General features: G+C 41.5%; 1 protein-coding gene across 2 annotated transcripts in view; it reads left to right on the forward strand.

Annotated features, from left to right (window-relative positions):
* The window catches only part of srp72 (signal recognition particle 72), an 88136-nt gene extending 75255 nt beyond the window's left edge, over positions 1-12881 (forward strand). For both annotated transcript variants that reach the window (XM_048595863.1, XM_048595872.1), the window contains 3 exons: positions 743-780; positions 6309-6468; positions 12413-12881. In XM_048595863.1, coding sequence (XP_048451820.1) covers positions 743-780; positions 6309-6468; positions 12413-12581 — 367 coding nt within the window. In that variant the 3' untranslated portion in view covers positions 12582-12881. The remainder of the gene's footprint in view (positions 1-742; positions 781-6308; positions 6469-12412) is intronic.
* Positions 12882-14549: the final 1668 nt, after the last annotated feature.

Genomic DNA, 14549 nt, shown 5'->3' on the forward strand with positions numbered 1-14549 from the left:
TGTACTTCTATTGCGTCTTTGTTGAATAACTTTTGCTTTGGTAATAAGCCCATAACTGTGTTTATTAAAAAAAATCATGTTGATAGATCTTTGTTTAAAATGTGATGCAGATAAGGTATTTAATTGGTCATTTTGGTAACTGCGAAAAGTATTTTGATTTTTATATTATGACTTGTGGAGTCATGAGACTTGAAAGACTGCATATTTTCTAGCTTGGGTCATGAGAATTAATACCAAAGCAGTTTGGTTTGAATGAATGCTGAATTTGTGGCAGTGCTGAAATATACAGACATAGTGCTAGTCATATGCAAAGACTGTTTGATTTATTTATATATTTATGGATGACTTCATTAGCGAATTGTATTTGCATGGTGTGCATTTCAATGTTTTACAGTTGCCTGTTGTTAACCGTTAGGTATAATTAATGAGCAGAAAGTCACTGCTGTGAATTCCTTCAGTTTCCTAAACCACATTTCTTGTGAGTATTGTGCTCTGCTGGAAACATTTGTGACTACTAGGTAATGGTTGGACTTCTTTTATATCTGAGTTTGATTTGATATTGCATGGTTTTGAGAATGTCACTGAATGCTGTTGTATATAAAACTTCATTTCTTTGAAATTTCCATAGTAATGCATTTTTACTCTGCTCCTTTAACTGGAAACATGCAAAGCTAAGAAGCTTAATCCATTCTCTTTGGCATGCATTATTCTACGTATCACCCTACTTTCTTTTCTTTTCCAGACAAGGAGACACAAAGAAAAAAAAGAAGAAAAAGAAAGGTTTTAATTTTATAATACCCTCTACTCTCTCCCAGTAATCATCTTGAAATAACCTCTCTTGTGTGCTTTATGACAAGCTGTGTTGAACTTTTTATTGACCTGACCTACTTCCAGACTTGTGCATTCCCAGTACATACCTGGCTGGTCTCCCAGTTCTACTGTCGTTAAGCTTGAGGTCACCTCACAAACTCAACAAACCATGTTTTAACTTGCCATGTCTTAACTAATACCTCTGTGTCATTCAGCAACATTTTGACTTAAGAATTCTCAGCCCTGATTTTAAATCCCTCTATGGCTTTGTCTCTTCTCAATTACAAGTTGCTGCAACCCAACAAATTTCCAAGATATCCACTTTCTAATTCTGCCCTCTTATGTGTCACAAATTATATTTGCTTCATCACAGTGGTCATGCCCTAAGTTGCTGATGCCACAAGCTGTGAAGTTATCTCCCACTCTACTTCAGTTTCCTAGTTTAAAATAGTGTTTAATACATGCCTCTTTGGCCAAAGTTTTCTAACCTAATTTTTCCTCATGTGTCTCAGTATCAAACTTTGTTTTAAAATGGTCCTTGGGACATTTTATTAGTTGAAAGCACTATATCAGTTTCTTCTTACAGGAACATAGGAACACAGGAATTAGGAGCGGGAATAGGCAATTCAGTCCTTCAAAGCCACTCCACCATTTCACATGATCATGGCTGATCTTATCGAGGTCTCAGCTCTACTTTGCTACTGTAGTCCTTTATCCTGCTTTTCATCAGAAGCATATCTATTTCTTTCTGGAATCTGTTCATTGAATCTATCACCACTGCACTCTGGGGCAGTGAGTTCTACAGATTCACAGCCCTCCGAGAGAACTAGTTTCTCCTTATCTCAATTTTGAACCTACTTCCTCTCACTCCAGATGTGTGACCTTTCAAAATAAAAACCGAAAAAAACTGCAGATGCTGTAAATCAGGAAGAAAAACAAAGTTGCTGGAAAAGCTCAGCAGGTCTGGCAGCATCTGTGAAGAAAAGAATCAGCGTTAATGTTTCGGGTCCAGTGACCCTTCCTCAGAACAGGCCTGAGCCTTTTGATACAAATGTCTCAATTCAAGAGCTGTCTGTGCACCTGCAAACCCACAAGCTGCTGACCATAAACATCCTTTTTTAAACTCTAGGCATAGAAAAAGCACATCATCGTTTAAAGGGATCACGCACATCTTTCCCCTGAGCATTTTACAAACACCAAATCCTAACGGCCTACTTCGCAGTCCACAAATACTCAACCCAACTTCACAACACCCTCTCATTCGTCTGAACTACAGCAAGTACAAACCTAAGCTTTTCAATCGCTCCTTGTACGACAGCCCTTTCGTCCCTGGAATCAACCTGGTGAATTTCCTCTGAACTGCCTCCAGTGCTGCCACATCTTTCCTCAAAACAGGACACAGTATTCCAAGTGTGGTCTCATCAACGCCTAATATAATTATAGCAAAAGTTCTTTACTTTTATAATCCAGTCCTTTTGCAATAAATGTCAGAATTCCGTTTCTTTTTATTGTTATTTGCTGCACCCCCACACCAACTTTTTGTTATGCATGCACAGACACCCAGATCCCTTTTATAAATAATTTGAGGATTATCAAATCAGCCATGATTCCTTGAGTGGTAGAGCAGACACAATGGGCTGAATGGCTGATTTCTGCCCCCATTTCTTATAGTCTGTAATTTAGGATATCTTACTTTGGGTAGAGTAGCTCTTGCCTCAATCCCAACATGCTCTTACTGTAACTATAGGCACTGTTCAGAGATAGCACTTTTGCAAAACCATTTGATGCTGAAAATAATGAAAAGTTTCCTTATCCTCCTTTGTTCTCTTTCTCCTCAGTATTCCTTATTGATCCCCAACCTCCTATGTTCCGTTACACTCCTAGTGTCCCTCTGTCATAGAGTAATACAGCATGGAAACAGGCCCTTCGCCCAAACTGGTCCATGCTGACCATGGTGCCCACTCAGCTAGTTGCAGATGCCCCCATTTGGTCCATATCCCTCTAAACCCTTCTCATCCATGTATCTATCAAAATGTTTTTTAAATGTTGCTATTGTACCTGCCTCAACCACTTTCTCTGGCAGCCCCAGCCCATGCCACATACACAGTCACTTTCTACATGAAGAAGTTGCCCCACAGGCCCCTCTTAAACCTTTCCCTTCTCACCTTAAACCTGTGCCCTCTAGTTTTCAATTCCCCATCCATGGAAAAAGGACTATATGCATTCATCCTATGTATGCCCCTCATGATTTTATATACCTTGGTAAGGTCACCCCTCATTCTCCTATGTTCCAAGGAATAAAGTCATATCCTGGCCAACCTGTGTCTTTAACTGAGGCCGACTAGTCCTCGTAGCATCCTCAAACCTTCTTTGCACACTTTCCAGTTTAACTATGTCTTTGCTATAACAGGGTGAACAAAACTGTACGCAGTACTCCAAGTGTGGCTTCACTAACGACTTATACAACTGTAATATAACATCCCAACTCTTATACTCAGTGCCTTGACCGATGAAGGCCAGCATGCTAAATGCCTTCATCACCACCCTGTCTACCTGTGACGCCCCCTTTCAACGAACAACAAACTTGTGTTCCTAGGTCCCTTTGTTCCACAACACTTCCCAGGACCTTACCATTTATTGTATAACCTATCTTGGTTTGACTTTCCAAAGTGCAACACTTCACACTTACCTGTATTGAATTGCATTTTTTTCCTTATTCGTTTATGCAAGGAGGGCGTCACTGGCTTGGCTGCAGTTATTGCCCATCCCCAATTACTCAGAGGGCAATTAACATTGTTGTGGGTCTGGCACATTTAGGCCAGACCAGGTAAGGTCTAAAGGACATTAGTGAACCAGATAGGTTTTTTCAACAATCAACAATGGATTCACAGTCATCATTAGATTTAATTCCAGATATTTTATTGAATTCAAATCCACCATCTGCCGTGGTGACATTCGAACCCGGGTCGCCAGAACGTTGTCTGGGTCTCTGGATTAACAGTCCAGCGATAATATCACTAGGCCATTGCCTCCCCCAGTTGGCATTTGCCAATCCTCAGCCCACTTCCCCATCTGATCAAGGTCCCTCTGTAATTTTTGATAACCTTCCTCGTTATCAACGATACCTCCTAATTTTGTATCATCCGCGAACATACTAATCATGCCTTGTACATTCACATCCAGATCATTTATGTAAATAACAAATAACAAAGGTCCCAGCACCGACCCCTGTGGCACACCACTAGTTACAGGCCTCCAGTCCAAGAAGCAATCTTCAACCATCTCCCTCTGCTTCCTACCATTGAGCCAATTTTGAATCCAATGAGTTCATTCTCCCTGGATCCCATGCGACCTAACCTTTGTGACTAGCCTGCTGTGGAGGACCTTATCAGAGGCCTTTGTAAACTCTATATAGATAACATTCATTCCCCTATCTTCATCTATCCTCTTGGTTACCTTTCTGAAAAAACTCTAAAAGTTTGTCTGACATGACTTCTTGTGCACAAATCCGTGCTGACTATCCCTAACCAGACCTGGATTATCCAAATGTTGGTTGATCCTGTCCCTCAGTATCCTGTCCAATAACTTGCCTACCACTGATGGCAGGCTCGCTGGCCTGTAGTTCCCTGGGTGTCTTTGCTATCTTTCTTAAACAATGGAACAACATTAGCCACCTTCCAGTCTTCCAGAACTTCACCAGTGGCTAAAGATGAAGCAAAACATTTCTACAGTTCCTTCCCTAGCTTCCCACAAAGTCTGAGGATGGGGATCAGGAAATTTATCCAACTTAGTGCACTTTAAGCATGGAAACACCTCCTGTCTGGTAATATCTGTGCGGTCCAAAACATCCCCACTTGTTTCCCTCTTCCTTAGCATCCATCGTTCTCTCCTCAGTATTTACTAGCCACCCCCTTACTCTTGATATAGCTGTAGAACCTCTTGGGATTATCTTTAACCTTATCTGCTAGGTCCATCTTATACCCACTTTTTGTTCTTCTGATTTCCCTCTTAAGTGTGCTCCTATACTTTTTACAGTCATCTAAGGATTCACTTGAGCCCGATAGCTTGAACTCCATGTGTGCCTTGTTCTTTTTCCTGACCAGAGCCTCAGTATCCCTGGAATCTTGATATCACACTTTTAAAAGCCTCCAGTTTGCCAGATGTTCCTATTTCTTCAAACAGACTTGTCCGTTCGACCTCTGCTAGATCCTGCCTAATGGCCCCAACATTGGCCCTGTTCCTGTTTCTTAACCTGTGGACCTGTCCTATCATTCTCCATAACTATGTTAAAACTAAGAGAGTTATGGTCACTGGAGCCAAAGTGCTCTCTGACTGACACTTCAGTCACTTGCCCGGCCTCGTTTCCTAAGAGGAGGTCTAGTGTTGCACTCTCCCGAGTAGGGCCCTCTACATATTGATTTAGGAAACTTTCTTGGACACATCTGACAAATTCCACGTCGTCTGGGCCTTTTATGCTCTGGGTGGCCCAGTCAATACAGGAGAAATTAAAATCTCCAAGCAATACTACTCTATTGTTCGTAAAGGTATCTGCAGTCTATCCACACATTTGCTCCCCTACCACCTGCTGGCTATTTGTGGGTCTGTAATACAGTCCCTCCAGAGTGACCATCCCCTTCTTGTTTCTAAGTTCTAACCAAATGGCCTCACATGATGACCCTTTAAGAATATCCTCTCTAAGCACTGTTATGTTCTCCCCTATCAAAAGGACACCTCCCCTCCTCACTTACTTGTACTTCTGTCACACCTGTAGCTTCTGTATCCTGGAACATTGAGCTGCCACTCCTGGCCTTCTCTCAGCCATGGTTCTGTTATGGTTATAATATCACAGTCCTCAGAGCCTATCCATGCCCTGAGCTCATCTGCCTTATCTATCCTTTTATACACTTAGCAAGACAGCCTTCCCTTGTCTCCAGTCACCTGCCCATTCTTCCCTGTCCACTTGTCCTCCAACCCTCAACCAACCCTATCTGTTTTCCACATCTCCACTTCCATTTGTGGCAGTTGGTTTTAGCTCAGTCACTTCTCAAAACAGCAGAGATGTGAAGATAGCAACAAAGCTAATCACAATTATGCTGCTAATTGAGACTTTCTTTTTGTCCCCTTGCATCTGTACTGATTCCAAAAAAGTTCAAGTACTGCATTCTTCTGCTTTACTACTATCTCACCCGTCCCCCTGAACAAATACGATATGGATGAACTTATTGTGTGAAAAGTTGTTGGCATTGTAATTGTCTTGCCACACTTCACCAGTAGAAGGAACTGCTCCAATATTAGCAGGTTTCGCGTACTATCATTAGCCACTAAGGTTATTTCTGCTTTTGAGTTTTAAAATTAAATAATTTTGGTAGACATGCAACTATCTGGAGAAGCCTCCTGGTTCGATGTGAAAATATCTGATGAAAATATTCACATTGATACCACTTCATTGAACTAAATCAAAGCCCATCATGTATCATTCTTTACCTTTTATTGTATAGGTAAGCTTCCCAAAAATTATGATCCTAAAGTGCCTCCAGATCCAGAGCGATGGCTTCCCATGCGGGAACGTTCGTACTATCGTGGGAGAAAGAAGGGGAAGAAGAAGGAACCAATAGGGAAAGGAACTCAAGGAGCAACATTGTCTGCAGCAGCAGAACTGTGAGTTTTACTCGTGATATGACTTTTACGCACAAATAACAACTATAAACAAAAATTTGCAGTGTGTTTGGCAAAGAACAGGGAAGAAATCTGATTGCGTCAGATGCATAGAACATCCTCCTGTGCTTTAAGATTCCAGGATTCTCAGAGCATGCATTTTTGACCTTTTTCTATGATTTGTTTTTAGCTGTTTTAGACAATACGGCCTGTGCTTGAACAACTTATGGGATGTACATGTTTTTTGCCTTGTCATAGCCCCAGAAACTTTAGATCCATGTTTCTACAAATTTCCAAATAATAAATCCAAGTCAGACCAAATCTCTTTCCAGACCTCCCCGTTTGGAAAATCTAAGCAAGTCAAATCAGCAATTAAGGGACATAGATCCAGATTTTACATTTCCAAATCTGGTAGGCTACCGTCTCACTTATGCACAAGAGCCAACCAATTTCCAGTAAGTGAGTGGGTGCTGAAGTTATCACCCACCGTTTTCAACAAAGATTCCCGAATAATTGAGCTTGTTAACAATCCAGTTGATTTGAATATCATGCTGCAGGTGGGTGAGGATGGGGAGTCAGTAGAAAGGAAGTGGGTGCATTATTCAATGATGCCTTTTGCACTTTGGGGACTCTATTCATTTGTGCATCTCCATCTGTCTTCCAAAAGCTGCCCTTATCACCACTCTTGCTGCACTCCCTAGGCTGCCAGATTCCTCCCTGCCAAAAGATCCTAGACTTGCCACTCGTTTGTGGGCTTGCTTATCATCCCAACAAAACCCCTACTGAACAGTGGCACTGTTGAGACTACTAGAACTGCCAACAAAACAAATTGACCAGCTGTTCTCGAGAGCAGGATTTTTGTTGCACTTAAGAGTACAAGTCCCACTCTCTGCTTGCTTAGGGTTAGGGTTAGGGTTGTAAAGGGGAAGTGAGGGAGCATAGTATTAAGAATGAATCCCTGCAGTGTGGAAACAGGCCTTTCGGCCCAAAAAGTCCACACCAACCCTTCAAATGGCATCCCACCCAAACTCACCCCCGCAACTTGATCTCTGTAACCCTGAATTTCCCATGGCTAATCCACCTAAATTATACATCCCTGGACAACTATGGGCAATTCAGCATGGCCAATCCACTTAACCTGTACATCTTTGGACTGCGGGAGAGAGCCGGAGTACCTGGAGGAAGAACATGCAAACTCCGCACAGACAGTCACCCAAGGCTGGAATCATACCCAAGTCCCTGCGCTGTGAGGTAGCAGTGCTAACCGCTGACCCAGAGCAGTATACCCAGATGCCCCTTATTCCACGTAACATTCACCCTATGAGTGCAAGTGGGACAAGATTATCTGGGATTAAGGTCTGTATTTGGAGGATTTGGGCCACGTATGACTTCTAGGTCACGGTCCATAGTCAAACAATATGATTGACTCTTACCTGCCCTCTGAAATTACCTAGCTAGCTATCTAGTTTTATTGAACCAATCAAGAAAAACAGGTGAAACACTCGACTAGGACACCAGAAGTGACAAAGGCACAACTGCTCAGTTGACCTTAAAAGTGTTTTTGAGTAACATCTGAGGAACTGTGCAAAATTGGAGAGAGCTGATTCCATTAGTAAAATAACCGCCTAACGTGATCATAATTTGGGAGAGCCCAGCACCTTTAAGCAGAGAGTGGGAGAGTGAACCCAGAGCCTTAAAATAGCACAAGAGGGAGAGGACACCCAGAGCTCTTAAATGCCACAAGCATGTGTTGCCCTAGAGCTTTAAAACAACACAACATGGAGAACAGACCCAAAGACTTAAAACAGATTGCAAGACCGAGAGGATTCTCAGCCTCAAAATTGCATGATGGGGCGTGGGCCCAGAGCTTTAAAACAGTGAGAGAGAGAAGGACAAAAAGCCTGAAAACAGAGAGAGATTGAGAAATTAGACCCGAACATTAAAACAACGAGAGAGTGGACCCAGAGCTGAAAACACGCTGAGAAAGCTGAGTTTGAAAAATAATCACGTCACAGGAAAGCTGTAAGTTGATCAGTTGGTGAGTCACTGCTTTTAGGAAGTGTAAAATGTTGTAATTTAGAAAAATAAAGTAAAAGTTTAAACAGTCCTTAAGTTCTTACCTAATAATTAAGACACACTCGCAGAAGGGAAGTAAGAAATTAATTAAATATTTAATTTTGTTTATTTTGGCAGAATTACAGTTTTACAGTGAAAAAATAGGTGATCAATGTTCGTATTGGCTCTAAAACTTAACATTATGACTTTGTGCCATACTCCTGCCTTTTTCCCTATAATCCTGCACTATATATTGTAAACAGTTGCAATCCCAGCACTGATTCCTGTGGAACCCACTGGTTACAGATTACCAACTTATAAGAGAACCATTTACCCACTCTTGCTGCTTCTTCCCCATTAATGAATTCTCTAACCATGCCAATATGCTACCTCCAATACTGTGGCCTCTTATGACTAACCTTTTGTGAGCTACCTTGTTGAATGCCTTTTGTCTAAGCACAACAAATCTATTGGTTCCCCTCTATCCACACTGGTTGAGACTTCCTTGAAAAATTCTGTCATTTCTTTGTAATTCCCTTTAAGATAAGTTGTTTCCGACCCAAGCTTTTCACACACAAACTAAATATTAAATGCTATCATGCTACGATCATTTCTTCCCAGGGGATCTTTTATTCTGAGGTCATTTATTAAACTTGCTTCATTGCCCATTACCAGATCCAAGATAGCGTGTTCCCTGATTGGCAATATACCATGGCGCCACAGGAAACAATTCCTAATGCAGAGGGATACAAACAGTTTACAAACAATTTACAAAGGGATATTGATTGGTTAAATGGGCAAAAAGTTGGCAAATGGAGTATACTTTGGGAAAATGCGAAGTTGTTCATTTTTGAAGAGGGAACATTATTTAAATGGAGAAAAGCTGCAGAAAGTTGCAACACAAAGGGACTTGGGGGTACATATGCATGAAAAGCAGAAAACGAGCACTTGGGTGCAGCAGGTAATTAGGAAGGTTAATGGAAAGCAGGTCCTTAGATCAAGAGAGTTGGATTATATGAATAAGGAAGTCTTACAGCAACTGTACAAGGTGCTGGAGAGACCACATCTGGAATACTGAGAGCAGTTTTGGTCCCCTTATTGAAAGAAGGAGGTTATTCATTGAAGACGGTTCAGAGAAAGTCCACAAGGATGATCCCTGGTCTCCGAGGGATTGTCTTATGAGCAAAAGCTAAACAGATTTGGACTCTTCTCACCAGAGTTTGGATGAATGAAAGGTAATCTCATTGAAAGATATAGGATTCTTAAGGGGCTTGACAGGGTAATTGCTGAGAAGATATTTCCTCTCATGGGAGAGTCTAGGACCAGAGGGCATGGTCTCAGAATGAAGGGGTTCCAAAATAAGACTGAGATACAGAGGATTTACTTCTCTGAAGGTTTTAGAGTCTTTGGAACTCCTTGCCACGGAGAACTGTGGGGGCAGAGTCCTTTTGTATATTTAAGGCTAAGATAGATTATTGATCAGTAGGGGAATCAAGAGTAACGAGGAAAGTGGGTATGAGGAATGTCAGCCATGATCCAGTTGAATGGCAGAGCAGGCTTAAGGGGTCAAACATCCTAATCTTGTTCCTATTTCTCATAGTCAGAATGTCTTTTTGGCTTGACAGCAGCATCCTATTAGTTGTGAACATGATGCATATGTCTACTGCATTGTAATAATGTGAAACAGTTAGCTTCATCTGTTGCTCATGTGGAAGTTTAGGAACCTTAAAGCCTATCCTGACCACTGAAGGTAGGTTTGCAGTAGCCAGTAGTAGAGAATCCCCTGGCTGATTTCTCAACAAGACCTTGAGGGAAGAGAACTCGTTAGACTATTCCATTCCAAATGCAAGTTTTAGTGCAGGTTGGAACTTATTAAAACACACAAGGAAATTCTCCTAAGCAGCTGTGGATTTAAACATTTACATATTGGAAATATGCGAGGGATAGGAAATTAGGTGTCATTCCATTGAAGACGTGTTTACTTTGGAATCTATAGAAAAATGTTTGAGACAGCAAGACCTAGAGGGGGTTGGTAAATAAAAACAGAACGGGCTACCGGACCCGAAAAGTTAATTCCTGATTATTTTCTTCACAGATGCTGCCAGACCTGCTGAGCTTTTCCAGCAACTTCTGTTTTTTGTTCTAGACATACATGGTGTTGTTTAGTACAATGTTCAGTACGTTAGTAAATAGGTTAGCAATGTCAAATGAACACATGGTCACTATTTGTATGATCTTTAAGAAAGATGGAAAACTTGCATAAAATTTGTTGTAGCAATTCACTCAACATTTGGCCAGTTCATGATGTTTTGGACCAGACTAAACCCCCTCAAAATATATTCAGAAGATAGTCTAGTCATTAACGTTTTCTTATTTTAAAGGTAGTGCAAGGTGTTGCATTCCACATGTAATTCAGTTGGTCAAACTACCAGATTTGAAGCAAAATGCACTTTATTTGTACACTATAGTTAAAATACGACGGCAGGAGGAAGACTCTATTTGGAAAACTTAGCAGAAAAATAGATTGTTTTACTTCTAATCTTTGACTTGATTCATTGTAGTTACATGTACCGAAGTACAGTGAAATATTTTGTTTTGCGAGCAGTACAGCCAGATCATAGCAAATAAGGATATACCGATCATAGGGAGCTTTGACAGAGCAAGGCATACAAGGTTGTGGCTGCACATGAGGTGCACAAAGCAAGATCAACATTACTTGAAGTTGGAAAGGTTCATTCAGTAGTCTGATAACATCAGGAAAGAAGCGTTCTTGAACCTGTTGGTGTGTGTGTTCAAGCTTCTGTATCTTCTGCATGATGGAAGAGGTTGGAACAGAGCATTAACAATGGAAGGGGTCTTGGATGATGTTGGCAACCTTTCTGTAGCAATGAGAAATATCATTGGAGTCCTCAGATGGGAGGTTGGCTTCCTTGATGGCCTGGGCTGTGCACGCAACTTCCTGTAAACAATAACTGTTCCAATATAGTAATATCCCATAAACACTCCCTTGGCAAAAAGCAAGTTCAGAAAAATAGATTGATGCAATTCGGAAGCAGGAAAACACCAAGAAAAAAACTGAATGTAGTAGGGAGAGATGTACTGCAGCTTCCAAACCCTGCTGAGACCCCATCAACAACAACTACTGAAAAGTAAGAATCCTGGTTCTGTAGGAGCTTGATCCCACCCATTCAAACTGCTTCTGTTGTTTCAACTTTAAAGAAAAAAGTCCAAGGCCTCACAAACTGTTTACATTATTGAATCTGGATAGACAGCTTAGTACTTCTGTCTTAAAACTGCTCTTCAAAAAAAAAACAAAATATACCTCTTAAAGCCATAGTATTGTCACAGTGCTGTGCAGAACCAGTTATAGATAAAGTCATGTGTAAAGGGTCATCACTTTTGTGTACCTTGGGTAGCCTGTACATACATATATTACCCAGCACTTTGTTGCTCTTACACAAGTCCGGCAAATGCTATTTGCAAGCTGAAAGAACTTGTGCGTACATTTCACTTGTTTCAACTCATCGAAACAGGTGACAACTGTTCACTGGTTCATCCACCAGGGCAATTCCCTGACCAATCATGTCAACCTGCCTAGTTTAAAATATTATTAACTCTTGGCAGTCAATAGTCAATAATTGTTAGCTGCAGCATGTTAATGCCTCTATCAATCACTGACCTCATGTCAAACAATTGGCACTTATCTCTGAAACAGTGTAAACGTTTCCCCTTTATTGGCATTGTTGCAAATTGGAATTTCCCAAGATTATCACAACTCTTAAAACAGTTTAGTAAATTTAATATGTTATAAATGTACGGGTAAGATGATTGAATGTATTCAGTTAATGTACTTTAAAGCTTACGTTACTGATTTTTCTGCTTTCTACTCCAGCGATGCTAGCAAGACTGTGAGCAGCCCACCCACATCCCCACGACCTGGGACTGCAGCAGCAGTTGCATCTTCAAGCAACATTGTGCCACCTCGGCAACAGAAGCCTTCTGCTGCCTCCAAGAAAAAACAGCAACAAAAAAAGAAAAAAGGTGGGAAAGGGGGCTGGTGACGCTCAGATTGCGGATTACCTATTCTATATGCACATAGAGACTGTTAAATCTTAATCATTGTATTACACATTGGAAACTTTAATAATAAAGGATTTGATGTGAAGTTCATTTAACTGTTTGAATGTTTAATTTATACCAAATGTAGGCTCTTCTGGTTACGGCTATTAGTTTTAGTTTGAAAACCAAGCAAGTAATTGATTTCAGCGTATATTTTTATCTTAGCTCGATTTGTGGTCATACAATGAAATGTCTAGCAGAATTGTTACCAAAATCTAAAATAAAGTTAACATGTGAAGTAATTGTTGTGCTTGTTTAAACATGTTGTTGAGTTCTGTTTTGTTACTATTCAAAACTGGTGAAATGTAAATATTCACTTGATCAACAGATACAAGATCCTGAGGGGTATTGCGACTATCACTATTTCTTTACTTTCCTCATTTTTGGTTTGGAACTGGGAGCTGAAGTTAAGAATCAAACTTTGACCAACGTCTTGTTCAAAAGACAGAACAAATAAACAAACTGATGTTTTCATATGGGAACTGGCCCAGCAAGATAATTGCACATTAATTATTATTCTAAGAATACTGCAGATAATTTGACATCAGCTTGTGTTATGCTCAAGATTGGCAGCTGGTTGAATGTTGCATTGGTCAATCAAGGAAAGGCCAGTGCTGGCCAGCCAACCACCGAATGTTGAAAAAGAGTAAAGAAAACATAGAACGAACCAGGTTTATTTGGATTTTTTGGACAGAAGGCTATGTGCTTAGAAACTTGTGGATTGGGGTGCTGAGTTTGTTTTATTCTCCCTAGTTTTATATTCAGTTAAAGAATTGTTGAATGTTCTAAGAAAGAATCCCAGTTTATGAGAAATGTGAATATTCCTTGGAGCCTGCTGGAAACTTTGTATCTTTCCAAAGTCACTCATCAATACAATCTTTTGTCCCTAGACTACAATGCATCAAGGATTCCATAAAGACCTGGTGCTTGTTGAAATGATTATCGAACTGGCAAATTGCAAGTCTTATTTTCAATTTATCCCTTAACTGTCTGGCTGTCTGTGTGAGAGTGGGGGTTACAATCAAAGGTGCTTGGTTTAAGTCAGACAGTAATTAGGTTAAAGTGTCTAACTTTGCCCTGCTAAAATTACAGTATTAAGAATAAATTGTTACTTGGTGTCTAGTATCTGTAATTTATAAAGTCTAGTTAGAAACTATTATGAAATTTTAAGGGTGACCGAAGGTTTTAAGTTCACTGTGTGAATCAGTGTTGGTGAGTCTGATTTGGTCTGGCTTGCTATCCCTCTGTTCTAACAGCAGTTGTGGACAAGGTGGCTATGGAGAGATGTTTCCTCTTAAGGGAGAATCTAGAATCAGGAGTCCTTCAAAACAGATGAGGCAATTTTTTTCTGAGGGTGATGAGTCTTTGGAAGCAAAATCTTTCAATATTTTTAAGGCTGCTCCGTTCCAAGCCTCCAGTCTGCTCCTCACTGGTTCTCAGCTACTGCCTCCCCATATCAGTCTTTGCTGTGGGGCTTGATTCTTGGGTGTGTGCCTTTATTCTAGGGGAGGGGAATGGGGCGGGGCTCTGTCTGGGCGGGACCCCGGCTCTGTGGGCAGGGCCGGGGCGTTCCTGGCGCCGCTGGCTGACGGCTCTGCCGGGTCATAATGCGTTGAGGCGGCTCACACGGGCTGAACCTGACTGAGGTGAGCGGGACTGCGGCCTACGCAGCGCCTTCGAGGCCGGATTCAGCGCCGTCTCTACCGCTCACTCGGTGTTTGAGAGCTGCCGCTGCCCGGATGCTGGAGCAGGTTTCCCGGGTCGGCCTGCTCGGAGTGGCCGTGGCTCTAGTCGGAAGCATCATTTACGTCGCCTGGGACCGTCTGTTTGGAGATCAGAGACCGGCGGTCCGAGCGGAGGTGAGTCCGCGGCCACAAATTGGGGGATGGGACGGGGGGTGGGGGGTGGGG

This window comes from Rhincodon typus, chromosome 1 (genome assembly GCF_021869965.1).
Source record: "Rhincodon typus isolate 14 chromosome 1, sRhiTyp1.1, whole genome shotgun sequence".
Classification (NCBI taxonomy): Eukaryota; Metazoa; Chordata; class Chondrichthyes; order Orectolobiformes; family Rhincodontidae; genus Rhincodon; species Rhincodon typus.